General features: G+C 48.4%; 1 protein-coding gene across 50 annotated transcripts in view; it reads left to right on the top strand.

Moving 5' to 3' along the window:
- Positions 1–15,729, top strand: part of LOC144133352 (MAP/microtubule affinity-regulating kinase 3) — a 134,581-nt gene that overhangs the window by 94,653 nt on the left and 24,199 nt on the right. For 10 of the 50 annotated variants that reach the window (XM_077666394.1, XM_077666386.1, XM_077666390.1 and 7 more), the window contains 7 exons: positions 1,260–1,358; positions 4,418–4,642; positions 5,057–5,644; positions 7,795–7,894; positions 9,164–9,276; positions 9,362–9,578; positions 11,128–11,467. In XM_077666394.1, the coding sequence (XP_077522520.1) occupies positions 1,260–1,358; positions 4,418–4,642; positions 5,057–5,644; positions 7,795–7,894; positions 9,164–9,276; positions 9,362–9,578; positions 11,128–11,467 (1,682 nt within the window). Of the gene's footprint in view, positions 1–1,259; positions 1,359–2,848; positions 2,882–3,435; positions 3,457–4,290; positions 4,309–4,417; positions 4,643–5,056; positions 5,645–7,794; positions 7,895–9,145; positions 9,277–9,361; positions 9,579–11,127; positions 11,468–14,540; positions 14,685–15,729 lie in introns of all 50 variants that reach the window. The other 40 variants (XM_077666380.1, XM_077666396.1, XM_077666417.1 and 37 more) reach the window with 9 other exon arrangements.

Here is a 15,729-nt window from a genome sequence, read left to right as displayed (position 1 = left end):
GGAAGCCCCTGAGGCCTCTTGACACTTGGGATCTTCTGCCTTTGATTCACTTTGTTATTTGTTCTTTCAAGCTGAGCCTAATGCTCTCTAGTTAACGCACACACAAATACATGTACGTTGCCAAGGGACGAGCGCTGGGCATCAGGTGGGGCCGCGCTAAGCTTGCTTCGTCGTCCCATGTAGTAAATGCTGGCAGACCAGGGAGTGGTTCCAAGTTTCCATTCACCCTGTTGATAGTAGAGATCGTGTGGTTAGGGTCGCCCTTTGTTGAAAACGATATGTGTGGCGAGGCTTTGTTCTCTGCCTGTTCGCTTGACGTCTTGCCCACGTCAGACTTTCAAAATGAATTTTTTCCATGAACTGCCTTGCTTCGTAGCATTAAGTCTGAGAATTGGGAGACGTTTCCACTGTGCCATGTGACAGCATCAGTTGCATTGTATGAGTGCCATTTTCTACCAGTCCTGCAAAGCTTTTGAGAAGGGGGTGCATAAACTTAATGTACTATGCAGCGAGTAGAGCTCCAAGGAGCGAGAGCTGGCTGTATTAACAGAGTGCGAGAGGCTTCACGTTGTGGGTTGCATCAGTTTTGTGCTGGTGTTACATACCTTGAACATATTTGCAAGAGCAGGAACTAACAGTTATCACCACACAACGAGAGGATCAGGACCAAGCTGCAGCCATTTTGCCGTCTTCCATTGCGGGGGGAAGGTTATGTGCATAACGGAATTACAGGTGGGATTTTTTTATTAATCCACTTCAGGCAAGTGTATAAAATGTTAGCATTGGTTGTCGGTGCCATCTGCTTTACATTGAGTGGACCTCTCCCCAATCCCTTCGGCAAAAAGGACATAAAAGGGTGGTCAGAGACTGTGTTGTCGTATCGGTCTTGGTCTCTCTACTTCACTTCCCCTCGTCTCTCACCATTAAGTTCATTTTTTTTGCATAGTTTAGTTGTCACACTTGTTCTACCTGCTGCATTTCACTGTCAGTAGCGAAATTTCACCCACTAAGCACGCCTCACGTATGTTGGTGACATAGATCAGTAAATGTCCATTGGCTAGCGAGTGTTCGTCACAGAAGATGGGGCTAAATTTATCAGGCTTTGCTCTGTTCTGTGTAGCTCGCAATGGGGGTGTTTTGTGAGCATAGTGACAAAGGTGAAAAAGTTCTGCGAAATGTGCTTGCTGCTCCGAAGGGCAAGAGCAGTGTCGTCTTGAGCCAAGCTTGGCTCATTGCTGATTTCTCTCTTTTATGCACAGGCTCACAGAGGGACTGTAAAGGTGCGCCCCCTCACTGTCGCCATGTCCAGCGTGCGGACACCTCTGCAGACAGTCCATGAGTCGGTCACGACCGACCAGGTGAGCTTCTGAAGCAGACTAGTGCTGCCACGAGCTGCTGCTTCTATGCTTGTTTTCACCTTGGGCTTTTTAAACCGAAAGCTTTACTGGCTAGGTACCTGGGATTTCGCTGTGGCAGTGCCCCAAGGAGACACAACTCACAACACACACCTCACAATCTCTCTCTTTCTCGCTCCCTAGTCACTACTGCTCATGCCCCACTAGTAGCACAGAGCCAGGGGTAACACCCAGCGCCTTTCCTCAAAATCCAACTTTCAATTTTCAGTTTTCTCTCTCTTCTTTCCCTCCCTCCTTTATCCCTTATTTTACAGGGTGGTTCGGGTGTCCACCCACCGAGATATGTGAGTTACTGTGCCATTTCCTTTCCACAAAAACCAAACAAAACAAGTGAGCGTTGACAACTTTGCAAAGGCCTTTCATTTTCACGAAAGAAAGAACACACAACCCGCTCTGGGTCAGTGGAGACCTCAATCTCCCTTTCATGTACCTGGCTTCGTGTTCAACTGCAAAAGCCTGCTTTGATTGCGTTCTGCACACTGGATAGGCAGCGCGTCCTCCCTGCCACCCTGGCAGGTGGCATGCAGTTAATGGTTGATCGCGAGAGATTGATCACCAAATGAATGTTGTGGCCTAGCTATTGCTGCAGTGCCGCATGTCAGCCACAACGCTGTCAGCGTTAATGCATTCAGGCCACATCTCTCTCTCACCACTGTCACATGTATCAAAGCATGAATGAGGCATCCGCATATCCAGAGAGCCAGTTATGCGCCCTTCCTTTCCTCAAAGCCATCGCCGTCTAGAACATTGTCAACGCCAACGCCTATGAACACAGTGAACGCCGACATCTTTCGCTTTGTATATCCTGGATTAGCTGAGCTAATCCATGTTAATTTTTTGAACTAAGATTTCCAAGACACAAACCTGGTAGCTTTGCAGGAAAGTGGCTGAAATATAAAGAAAGAAAGATAGTGACTTCTAGAAGCTTGTGTTATGCACCTGTTCCCAACAAATGTGCTTTTGTTGTACCCACTGTGTGTGAGATGATGGAATCACGATGACCAAAACATAGAGTTCACTGCTGAGCATGCGTGCTGACTTAGCTTGACAAGAAAGATGCAAGGCAGAATTAAACAAAATAAACTGACTGACACAGCAAGTGATGCCAAATATTTTACTCTCATGTTTTAACGACGAGTCAAATGTTGTGAAATCAATATGCAGCGCATAGTTTTGCAGTGTTTGGAGCAGCCGGCATCTCAGTTAATAAGTTTGTTCCCCAGTAGAGGCACACTCGTGCCTGCCAGGACGGGGTAATTTCGATGCTATGAGCATTGGCAATTGTGTGTTCACATCAGATGTCCTTTCGTGTTATATGTGGTTGGTGTCTGGCAGTGGTACTAACACACAATTGCTCTTCCGTTCAGGGTAACAGTGTCTGTACTAACCACATGAGGTGCAGCATGCCAACTAACCACTGCTGTTGGTTTCAGGGCCCCATTTTTAAGTCTCCTAAACCTCCTACGGTGAGTGCGCTCCTTGGAGCTTTAACAGTGGTGTTGGTGCTGGTGGTTCTGGGTGTTGGTGTTGCTAACGGCTTAGTGCAGTTGGGGACGTCTTGCTTTGCGTGTGCTAAAGCTGGAAGCGGGGCGCTGATGTTCAGGACAAGGGCTTGTACTAAAACCGTGCTTTTTTTGTTGCCTTCGGGGTAGCCCTGTTGTTCTGTATCAAAATGCAGCTTCTTTCCTCTCACTTGTCTATTATTACGGGGTTTGTGACAGTTGAGGCAGCTAAGCTTATTCTATGCAAGTGCTCGTGCTGTCTTAAAGTTGCATTCATAGGCCCTGAATTTCAGGTAAAAATGTTTGTCACTTTCCTGAGTTTCACTTTTTTTTTTTCCCCAATCACTTGCTTTCGTTGCATTGATTTTATGCTGGGTGGTTCAAATTAATTCGAAGCCCTCCACTATGGCCCCCCCCTATTTAGCCCATGTATCGCTTTGGGGCAATAAAACTCACAATTAACTTTCTTTTTTTTTGCTTCTGCTGCATGTGCACTTCTCCTGACTTCTGTCTTACAGTTCTTACATGCCTACTACGATGTAAGTGAACTTCACTGGTTGGTTAGAAATTAGTAGTGATTTATGACAGAATGTAAATATCTAAATATTTTGAGAGGATAATTAGGAAGTAATTACTCATTCTGTGTTGATGAATATACTGTTTGTGAAAAAATAAGAGGTCTGTGCCATAAAATAATGCTAAAGCACTGCATGCATTTTTATATTTGTCTAACCTTTATAGATCAGTCAAGGCATTTGCTTCCTGTTCAGCACTTCGCTTGTGAGGACTTCTTTCAAAATAATTTTTGAGAAATTGTAACTGCAAAAAAAAAGATAACTACAGAAGAGAGCCTTTTCACAAGCGCTGCAAAAGGAGCCTGTTGCTACTAATGACAGCTGGATCATGTTATCGCCAATGCATTGCCATTGTCTCCCACGCAGGGCAGTCAGTGAGCATTGATGTCATCAGCGCTGCATGCCTAGGCATTGTAGTGCTGTACTCATTGCACAGTTTACTGGCGGCTTGCGCAAATACCATTATGGCAGCATTCATTAAATGTGGGATCATGGGATTGGGTGCTTGTGAGAGCTCCTTTCTTTCTTTTTTTTTTCTCCCATGCATTTTAAAAACTGTTTGTGGTGGTGGCCGCAGAATTTACAAGCTCTTCAAATACATCGGCAGTGTTCAGTGTTTGGGGCTAAAATTATGTTTGGAATTTGTTTGACCAGCGCTGCAAGTTTGTGCTGTCATAATGAAGTGAGCAGTGTGGAAAAAAGTTTAGGGGAGCTGCCGAGATGAGAACTGTGCCTTTCATCTTTGATACGTCTCACGGTCTTTTTATGCCTTGTATCCAAGTGCTTTTTTTTTTCTAGCTGTTGTCATCGGGAAATGTAAGTCGTGCAGTGCTCCTCTTCTCATGTCATTTTGTGCACTAGCCGTATGAAGGGCAGTGGGCCTCTAGTAATGACATGCCCCCTCTGCTTCCTTCACTGTGCACAGGGAGAGGAGGTGTCGGTGCTGGCGCCACGCACGACGTCGGCGCCGCGCAGCCGCACCTCTGAGGAGCCACACATTGGCCGCTACCGACTGCTCAAGACCATTGGCAAGGGAAACTTTGCCAAGGTGAAGCTGGCCAAGCATGTGCCTACAGGCAAGGAGGTTGCCATCAAGATCATCGATAAAACACAGCTGAACCCTTCAAGCCTGCAGAAGCTCTTCCGAGAGGTAGGCTGGCCCCTTCTCATCCTGGCTTGCGGGGAGCGTTGGCCACAGTTTAGTGGCTACCCAGGGGAAGGTTCGCATTAATTTAATTAGCTGCTGCGGATGAGCTCGGTGAGAAAAAATGGGTTCTCATATGTGAGCATTTTTGTCGGTCCATTTGGTTTATTGCATTTCCAGTAGGTCACAGGAAAGAATAACAAAAGAGTTGTGGGGATGACCTGTGGTGTTAGGACTGCAGTCGTGTCAGCTTTTGGATTTCCGTCTCGGGGCTTGGGAGGTGTTGGGCATGAATTAGAATGCCAGACCGTTAGGTTTCTGGCCAGGCAACTTCGTGGAACAGAGCTACATTTGGAATGCTGTGGGAAGATCTTTAGCAATGGCTTACACTCTATCTTTACGCCCTGGCCTGCCTTTCAGGTGCGCATCATGAAGATGCTGGACCACCCTAATATAGTCAAGCTATACCAGGTGATCGAAACAGAGAAGACTCTCTACCTGGTCATGGAGTATGCCAGTGGTGGAGAGGTCTTCGACTACCTGGTGGCCCACGGCCGCATGAAGGAGAAAGAGGCGCGCGCCAAGTTCCGGCAGATTGTGTCGGCCGTCCAGTACTGCCACCAGAAGCGCATCATCCACCGCGACCTCAAGGCCGAGAACCTCCTCCTGGACGGCGAGATGAACATCAAAATCGCAGACTTTGGTTTCAGCAACGAGTTCGTGCCTGGCATGAAGTTGGACACGTTTTGTGGGAGCCCGCCATACGCGGCCCCCGAGCTTTTTCAGGGAAAGAAGTACGATGGGCCCGAGGTGGACGTCTGGAGTTTGGGCGTTATCCTCTACACTCTGGTGAGCGGCTCGCTGCCCTTCGATGGGGCAAACCTGAAGGAGCTGCGCGAGCGAGTGCTGCGCGGCAAGTACCGCATCCCCTTCTACATGTCCACCGACTGCGAGAACCTCCTCAAGAAATTCCTTGTCCTTAACCCTGCCAAGCGAGCCACGCTCGAGGTGAGGGCGCCTTCCCCGTGCTTTGTTCTGGTTCTCTGTTCGGGCTCTTGACTGCGCTTTGCTTCGTATTCAGTGTTGAAGAACAGCAGTACAGAGAATTGGCCACGTTGGGAATTGTTGAGCATGATGTTCCAGCACGACGTTGCACAAGGGATGAGACAAGAAGGATGATACAACACGCACGTCATCCTTCTTTGCTCGTTCCTTGTGTAACGTCATACTGGAACATCAAGCTGAAAAAACTGGAGGGGAGACTTAAGTTCCGCCTTAGAGGGGCTCTGAAACACCTCTCGAGGAGAGCACATAACTCACTCTATCACTGCGGCGTGCTGTCAGGAACACTTGAACCAAATAATACACTTCTACAAGCAGCAGAGAGCCCACAATCATGAGTGCAAGGTGGGGCGAGCCTTTTCCGGTGACTTTTTCATGCTCGCACCCTCCTGCGTCGCATGCTCCTGTGTATACCAGTTCAGAAATGGCTATTGGTTAGATTCTTTCAGACGTCGGACAGCTACCATGGACGTGGTCAGTAAGCCATGAAGCTCAGGAGGGTCGGGAAGCTCCACCTCCGGTGGTGGGGCCAGCAGGGGAGCGCCGACCTGTGATGAGAGGAGAGGAAAAGGCCTAAAGACACTGAAATTCAAATTTTGGCTACAGATAATTCTGCTTCTGCAAAATGCACTGAAGAAATTCTTGCTGCAGGATATTCGCGAAGCGGCTTCCTTTAACATCCCAGGCATACCTCAACGTTATTAGAGCCACTTTCAGAGCCTCCTTTGAAAGAAAAACTGGTAATGGCGCAAGAAACGGGGACGCAGAAGGCACACAAAAGACAGGACTTCTTTCAACATGAACCAACTCGCCCAAACTAGAGTTTTACTAGAGCCTCCTTAAGGGTATAAAAGGACAGCTTCAATGGGTTAATGGCCATCTATGCAAAATTGGTCATTCTCTACATTCATAGATCGCTGGGAGTCCTTATACCACTCCTGCAGCGCAGTGCTGTAGCAATTAAAGCGGTGTGTCACTGCCCTGCGATGGCAGGTGCTGCCACCACTAGAGCTTGTGAGACCTACGTTGTTCTTCTCGAGCAACCTCTCGCAACCAATAATTAATTTAACTGCTACCTGCCATGGTGGGCACTTAGCTCACAATCCGGTGAGCAGGTTTTGATGACCTCACAAGTCACGTGTCCTGTGGGTCCCTTGTGCTATCTAGGTTGCTTCTGGGGGAATTTTTCACTCATTGCCACTGAAAACAATGCTGGCTGTTGTGCGACTTGGGAACATTTACGCTGTCATGTAATTACTTGGGGTGCAGTGCTATGAAAGTGATGCAGTAGTGTGCTCACAAATTCTTGCTCTAGTAGGGTCATGCATGCTGAGTATGAGGTGGAGCATGGTATTGGTTTGTAAGCGGTGAAGGTAACAGTGTGGAAAAGCAATTAGTACTGAGGTTGCGATAGCATTTTTTTTGTCTTTAGACTTTTTTTTCGTGCCGTTGCAGGCTTCGCATAACCATCTGCTTATTTTTAAAACTGGGGAGAGAGTACCATGCAGGACGTACAGCAGGGCCTCATTTGCGACATTACGAACATGCTCGCTTGGTGTTGTCTTCCATGAAGTGTGAATTTGTGGAATAGACTTTTTCTGTAATCTTCGAATGCTGCGTTGAACGAGGTGCACGCTAAGATTTTTTCCAGGATTACTGTCTTCATTGAACACGCACAGTAATGAGCTAGACCTTAATTTCTGATATATTTCGTACAAGTTGTAACATACCATGGTAAATATAACTTTCCAGCTGTGTTCTCTGCTTACATGCAGTTGTCGCCGCTTGCTTTCGCAAGTTCTCACTCTTGAATGAAATGTGCCTGTGGTAAAGGCAGTGGGTATTATGACTCCATAGCTATTTCTTTGCCCCAGAGAGATCTACACTATTGGCTTGATGATGTGTTGATGCTTCATGTATCTAACTGGGCTACCATAAAAGAAAACAAATAGACGCTTGCCGTATTGAATTCACTTAGAACTGCCAGCTTAATTATTTCTTTTTTTTTTGCTGCATTCCTGTGTCGTTTTCGAGCATCTACAACTGCGAGCTTGTTTTACCGCAACTCCTAATTTCCGGCCTTGTTTATTTTGAAGGTGATAATGAAGGACAAGTGGATGAACATAGGTTACGAAGACGATGAGCTAAAGCCCTACTTGGAGCCTGAAACAGATTTTGGGGACTCCAAAAGGATAGGTAAGTGCTGCCCCACTGACGTCTGGTGCCTTTGCTCATGTGCCCACTGTCTACTAACTCCCCACTTGTGAAACCATTTGCTTCTACTGCTAGTGATACCCAACTGCCCTATCACTGGTGTGTCACTGCCTGAAAATCTCGCCCAAGCAGGTTTGGGCATCATATCCTGTGCGCCGTCAGTTGTACCTGAAATGCATCACCAATTTCCTAATCAGCCGTACATTTGGCTGCGGTGCATTTTGGAATGCAGGTTCCTAAAAAAAATAAACGTCTCTTTCACGTGGGTAGACAGCACACACAAGTGGCTGGCTTGGGCTTTTAGATTTCTGGATGCTTGCATTCCTTGCGTGGAAGTCCAGCCTTTTTGTCACCTCGGTGCTTTGAAAATGCTTCTCCGGTGGCCTGTATGAGTCAAGTGATCATTTCCCCGCTTTACCTGTGTTCCTCGAATCTAACCCTTGAGCATGCTACCTCATGTGCTGTTGTGAATCAAGTCTCGCTGTGCAAAGTTTTGTGACCTACCCTGTTTGCTAATATTTCTTGGCAACTAGATGGCAGAGTTCTTGTGAAAACGCTAGCGCTTACATGAGTTCGACTAAATTATGCTGACAGCTGTCCTCCTTGTATGATGATTGGTGGGACTGAGCACCGAGCTAAAGTTTCTGGCTTATTATAGCCAGGCTACTGGTGACACAAGAATAACCGTATTGCTCTTCAGCACTGCTTCACGTTGACTTCTGAACAAAGCGTTTGAGGAATGAATGATATGCAGAAGGCAGTGTAGACAACTCAATGTCCAATGTGTTTTGTAATTTTACATTAGCTATATATGGGAAATTTTGCTGTTGATAACCAACAAACTCAACTTGATGGCTTTGCCATCTAGCAGGGGGGGGGGCGTGTGCGAGCTTACTGTGCCAGCTGTCATGTCCCCTTGCATTTCAACATTATCATCCTTAAGTGGGCCACTTCATTTGCTCCCATTTTCAATACTGCTGTGTTCCGTGTGGCATGCACCTGTTTCCCTTGACAAACCGAACGGCCCTTATTAACTGACTTTCCTCGCCTCTTCTTACTTCATTGTGATGCTGGCTTACCGTGTGCGTGTTTGTCCCTTGCCTTGCTTCGGGGTCCCGCCTGGGACCACTGCTGTACTAACCTGTGGCTTCGCCCTCCCTCCCTTTCCCTCCCTGCCGTGCTGCTGATGCCATCGTCTCCTCCTACCCTTGAATGCCCCTTGGGGAACGGCAGCTCTGTCTTCCCGCGCAGAGATCCTGATGTCGATGGGATACAGCCGGGATGAGATAGAGGATTCCCTACGCAACAGGAAATATGACGACATTATGGCCAACTACCTGTTGCTGGGCAAGCGGACCACTGAGGTGAGAGGGACGCCCCTTTCCCCTTTGAAGCGGGGTGGGAAGTTGTGAACTTACGATGACGGAATGTTCCTGGTTGTCCTTTCAGAACGAGAGCTGTGATTCGAGGTCTAGTTCCAGCTTATCCCTGCGGACATTGAGGCCCAGCGGCGTGGAAGCGGCGGCCGTGCCTTCGGCGCCCAGCCAGTCCCCCTCCCACGTCAAGGTGCAGCGCAGTGCCTCGGCCACGGCCAACAAGCCCCACCGCAGGCTCAGCCACGGCGCCACGGAAACGGGGGCTACCCAGGCGGCAACCCCCAGCGCCGGTCAGTCTTTCTTTCTCCCTCTCCACAGCCCTTCCGCTCAGCAGGGCCGCTTTTTCACGGCACACTTGACTGCTCTTGGTTAAGCAGGGGATTTTGCAGGAGTTGTCGTGGTTTGGTTCATGCGTGACAAGATCTCAACAGTTGCAGCGCTACTGCCACCACCTTTTGCTGGCCTTCACATTGTTTACCCCTTCATGCATTTCTTAACTGCCAGGCTCAGTAGCAGGGGGGAAAGCTCGGCAAGTTTGATGTCATCTTCAAAGAAATACAGAACACATAGGAAGAGGGGGACAGTATAGAGGGAAGTGTATGGAGGGACGCTCTGCCATTTGCGCCATTATGATGCACACGCGATTTTGTACGCCATGCTGCACCAAAAGCATTAACTTGGCTTAAATTGCGTTGCACTGCGCCAAATGTTGGGCAGGCAGGGGCAGGTGCTTATGCATACACATGCACACACATGCACACCACACCTTTTTTGGCATTAGAAGGTTGTACTGTTAATGCAATAAAAGTGATAATTTATTCTGAAGCTGTAGGAAAAGGAGCAAAGACTTGCAAAGAGCATTGCACCGGATACCGTCCTGTGTGTTGCAAGCGGCATTAGCAACAAAGCAAAGGGGGCAGACCATGGAACTGCCTTCATGGACGTGGTTCGTGCTAGGAAGGCCGTACAGCAGTTAGAGTAAGAAGTGTCAGCCCTAAGCAGTCGCTGCTGCCTCCGCTTTGCCAACTCAGCCGTAGGCTAGAGTAGCCAATAATTTTATTTGTTGTGGTCAACAATGCCAGTTGGCTGTGGTTTTCTTTGCCATTTTATGTGGGACAAGGTGCTGGTACATGCCAGAATGGGTTTTGACCATGCGTTGTTGTCAAGAGGCTGTGCTGCTGCCATTAAAATTGTTGGGCAAGATGGCCTGCTGCAGTGGCTTTGTGACCGATCGAGGCTTGTAGCAGCAGCATTTTTAATGGTGTCAACTCAAGCTTCCAGAGTGCATTAACCGTCCTCTAGTGAGAAGGACTCGGGGGGGGCGTTCATGAGCATTCCCTTGCTCCCATTTTCACGAAAACTAAGTTTTAAATACAGTTTTTTCCCTAGAACAGTGCAAGATTGGAATTCGTTACCGGCATCTGTTTTTGCTCACAAAATTTTTCTGATGTGTTACATCGTCTACGTACCTGCTAATATTGTTTATATGTATGTTTTGTATCCATGTGCTGCTAATATTGTATAATTTTATTCTTTTGGTATCTGTGTGCTGCTAATATTGTATAATTTTGTTATTTTGGTTATGTAACAATGTGAATTCATTCCTGCTTGGGCCAAGCAGTGGCCTGGAGTATTCTGAAATAAATAAATAATTCAAAATTGCTCGTGCACTGTGCAATATCAGTGCATGTTAAGTGATAGAAATGAATCTGGAGCCCTGCACTGTGGCATCCCTCTCAGTGCACGCGTAGCTTCAGGGCGTGTAGTACTTTGTCAGTTGTTGTGCTGGATGACGACTGTCTGATGACGGCTCTGTGGTTGTGCTGCTGCTGCTCTTAGGCACCCCGGCGGCCGGAGGAGGAGGGGGCGCCGCCTACAAGCGGCAGAACACAGTGGACGTGCAGCCGTCCCGGGAGAGCCCGGGCTCCCCACGGGCGGCCCCCAAGGCGGTGCTCAAGAAGGCTGGGTCGGGGGGCACCGCCACCACCCCGCTGGGCGGCAGCGCCACCAACGCGACCAGCAGTCCCTCCAAGGCAGCGGCGGCGGTAGCCGTGCGCAAGGCCCCCAACTCGGCACCCAACTACATCAAGACCAACCTGAGCGGCATCCCCCGGCGCAACACGTACAACTACGCCGAGGCCAAGGCAGGCAGCCCAGCCACCATCGACGCTCCCGCCAGGTGAGGGGGGAGCGGTTTTTTTTTTTTTGATGATCATTTTGGTTGTGACACCGCCCTTCACTCTCGCATTATGGAGCATCTAGCACGACGTGTTCTTCATCCTTTGTTATGCCCATCGCAAAGCACATTGTGCGCAGTCAGCTGTGTGTGCCTTGACTGCATTCATTGTCAACAGGACATTGGATCACTTGTGGGGGTAAGAGGCTGCAGTGATAATAAATGCAGCAAGGACGGATGACAGAGAGGGAAAGGTTCAGAATACCGGCAAATAAAAGGTGTCCGGCATCAAGTACAAACTACTCTGGGGGCTTTTAATGCATTGAGAAATAAGTGCGAGATTTAGTGCCATGATCTTCATGCCCAAGCTAGCTCACTTCCATAGCTGCAGCACAGCCATTTTACTGACGCGTTTGGCAGGAAGCATTTTGGCCATGCCTGGCTGTGCTGGTCCAGCCAGTCCATATGAACTTTGTGAGATAACAGTGCCAGTATAGAGTGAGGGTATCTCGGGAAGCCAACCCTTAGGTTTGTTGACCCGCGGTTTATTGCACTTTTACCTGCATCAAATCACTCAAGTTCGGAGACCACTGAAAAGCCTTCCGAGCACTGCTTTCAATCTCCTTTCAATGTGCATAGCAGTGATATCAGGGATGCAGCACCAAAGTTCAGATGGAGTGTGCTTGCATAGCAGGTCTGCGTAGTTATCATTCGCACTGTAGTGAAGCACTGACGTCGCAAAGGTTTAGCTGCGTGTTTGTCCGGGCTTACGCATGCCTGCCCGGGCACAGTTGGGCATCTGTGCCTTGCGACGGCGTTTACTGTGCATTCTGCATAGCTCAGCAGGCAACTATACATGGCACTGTGTGCGCTACAGGGCAAATTTTAGTGCGATGCATCGCCTCACTGTAATGGAACTGTTTGGCTGCAGAATATTTCTTCACATTTTCTTCAGACAACTCATAGTGGGTGCATTGGGCATAGCAAGCACTTGCAGTTGCTCATCAAACATAGTCTGTGGCGATGAAGGCAGCCTCCCGTTGAAGGTTTTCTTCCTTCCTAATGTCACTTTGCCAGCTTAAGGTTCATTATCAATATTGGTTGTTTTTGCTGTCTCGCAACTCTGGGCAAAACGAGGGAAAGGCTTGGGGAATTTGGGCGGAGGGTGTTGGAGAGTTGCCATGCTTATGTCGTGGCTCACAGTGCTAGCTGGTGCGGTTGCCACACTGGAAAAAATGCAGAAGAGTAAGTGCGCCCCTGTGACCTTCAAGGGGGCAATAGCGCATCACCTTTGTGTGGCTGCAGCATTAAGGTGCACTCGCGCTCACTAATTGAACACAGGCATGTCTCATCTCTCATGCTCACGCCGAGCTCATTTAACATCATTAACCTTACTAACTGTTCTCATTGACTGTTGCGTTTTGTTTCTTGGCACTGACTAAGCATATTGGCAGCTACTTACTTGAGTTTCACCGCTAACTGGCCGTGCCATTTGTTTCTGCCGTTTTTCACATTTGCACGGGTCGAGCAAAGCTAGAAATTGCATGGCGCATTTTATGTGGACAAGGCTTGTTTGCTTTAGCTTATGAAGCATTGCTTCAGTTGGCTACTATTTTGTAGTAGCCTTTTGCCTGCTCATCATTATGTAGTGCATAAATGAAAAGGCAGCAGCTTGCCAGCTCGGTGACACCTACTTGATGTGGCAGTTGAGTGAGTTACCTCTGTGGTGCTGTGTTACTCGAGCTCTTTGCTGCTTTTGCAGTTGAGGTAGGCTTGTATTCTTTGTTAAACATGAGCTATTTTTTTTAATAAAAAGTAATGGCTGTATTAATTTTATGCAAGGGCACATTGATGCACTATACAGCATGAGTGATAACTAGACCAAGCTTCAAACGGTTTCCAAATGCTCATTTTGGGCTGACGCTTGAGATAGTGGCTAGTTTCAGGGAGAACTTTCACCCACAATTCACACTGATTGCTATTCTTGTGGAGGTGGTGCCCTGTTGCTGATGTCACAGGACGTAGACACCTTCTTTCTGTGTTTACATGAAGCAACATGAAAACATGAAGTGTTAGTGCAGGCAGTGGTGTTTGGCGGACAGCACATACAGTTGCTGCATAAGACTCGGAACAGGCAGTGAGTGTGTTATTGGCATAGAGTTGGCAGAAATGTGTGAACAGGTTTAGGATAGGTTACGCCTTAGTTTTTGCATTATTTCGAAGGAATACAAGCTTCTTGTATAGCTCGCAGCTTATCATTAAGCTCTTTCTTATTCTGAATGGCTTATCTGTCATAAGCAGCTTCTTGCTGTCCTGTCCAAGGGCGGGGCAGAGCAGACGTGAAGTGAAACGAGAGGGATTTTTATTTGTTGCTTTGAGGCTGAAGCTTATACGGGCCACACAATTATGCAGCTATGTAAGGTAAACTCTGTGCAGCGAGGAAAGCAAATCACTGTTCCTGCGTAGCTACCACTCAAATGGACGTCTTCAGTAAATAAGAAGACTGTTGTCAGGGAAATCTCTTGTGGGCTTTTTTTCCTCATCCCTCATAGCTGAAACCGCATTTTATATTAACAGGGGGTTAGCTCATGCGCTGTACCTAATTTCACTTACTGAGCAGCTACAAGTCGTTCACACGAGTCTGAGTGACCATTCATTGCGCCATCGGTCATGCATGGCTTTGGTAACTAAATGCCGTGTTGTGCAAAGTGGCACACTGCCTTGAAAAGTAAGTCTTGTGGCAAGCAACGTTAAAAGCAGCTATGTGAAGGCTGATTAGGGGCTGCTCGGCTGTTGGAAGCTGCTGCTCTCTGTCTGTTCTGCCCCTCCTTAAGTGGAGTTTTTGTTTGGTCTGCGTGTTGTAGACGCCAGCTGCTTTTCCATCGAGTGTTTGTCGCTTGCCACCGCTGCGGGTTTGTTTCTGTTGTGCCGGCGTTGCAACGGAGAGTGGGAAAAGGGGCCTGCGGCAGAGGGGTGGGGGTCAGTCTCTGAACTGCCGAAGAAACGTGTTCGTTCCTGTCTGACGTTGCTGCCCCACCCCCTTCCTGGCCGCGATGTGTGCCTGCCACCAACACAGCAACAGCTCGCTGCTGGAGGAGGTCGGGGGCGGGGCGACGCCGATGAGAGCCCGAGGCCACACCAAGTCGGCCTCGGTGTCGTGCACCGGCCGTTCCTCCGACCTGGTGCCTCTCTGCCCCTCCGACCCGCTCAGGCCACCAAGGTATACCACACACCACACGATCGGTACACTGCTGCCCCCCTCCACTTGTCACCCTGGTGTGCCCCCGGTGCGATCCCATTGGTGTCCCCCCTCTTGTGCAACATGTGGCAACACTCCAGCAGGCCATGCTCAACATCTGTAATGTACGGGTCTAGCTGTTCACCTTTGAGGCTTCCACAGAGTGCTTTGCAAAAAGCTTGGAAACTCCTTAGGTGTGGCCAAGTGAGTACTGCAACCATATGTTCAAATATGTTCAAGTGAATGGTAATAATGATAGTGTGGTCAGGCAGGAGGTGTCCTTGTGTAGCATAGTTTTAGCAGCCAGTAAGAAGCATTCTGTTCAGGAGTCATAAAGAGCTGAAGGCAAGAACAGAGGCCATTGCTCAACGAAGTATGGGTTACTGCAATGTAATGGAAGGTTGGTGGGCATAGTGCGACTGCAGCTGGCTTGCAAGAAGGTTAACAGGGATCATTGGGAGAGGCATTTGTGTTATTGTGGATGTAGTGAGGCCCGTAATGGTGATAATGGCTGCCCGTCTGCATTGGGTCACTTCACCACCGTTTCTGTAGGAGCAGTCTTGAATGGACCCACAGAAATTTAGTTATAGCTAACGAGACTTCTTCATGGCTGGAAAAACCCCATGGTTTATGAGGGCACTGCTGTATTGTTGCCACGCACGAGGGCCACCATCACAACCTGTCCTGTGCTCTTCTTATTGTCCATGACTGCTGCAGAACACAAGGAACCACAAGGGAAACCTGTTCACTGTTGTCACACTGTGGGTGTTTTTGCACGTGGCCGCTTGCATGCTGCTTCCTGCTTGCTGCTTGCGCTTCCTGGCTGTTTGGTGTTTGTAGCAGTACCCATTCCCATCTACACTTGTCTGCATGGGTCTACATTTGAGGTATCCCAACTTTTCATATAACTAGCTTGCATTGTTGCAAGTTGGTCATCATTTCTACTGCCCCATTCTGGTTTCTGGGTGAACCGCCGGAGACAACGATTTGTGTGTTTGAATCGGGTAGTACGTCTTGTTGTGGGGTA

This window comes from Amblyomma americanum, chromosome 5, assembly GCF_052857255.1.
Source record: "Amblyomma americanum isolate KBUSLIRL-KWMA chromosome 5, ASM5285725v1, whole genome shotgun sequence".
NCBI lineage: Eukaryota > Metazoa > Arthropoda > Arachnida > Ixodida > Ixodidae > Amblyomma > Amblyomma americanum.
This window is presented reverse-complemented; position numbering and strand designations above follow the sequence as displayed.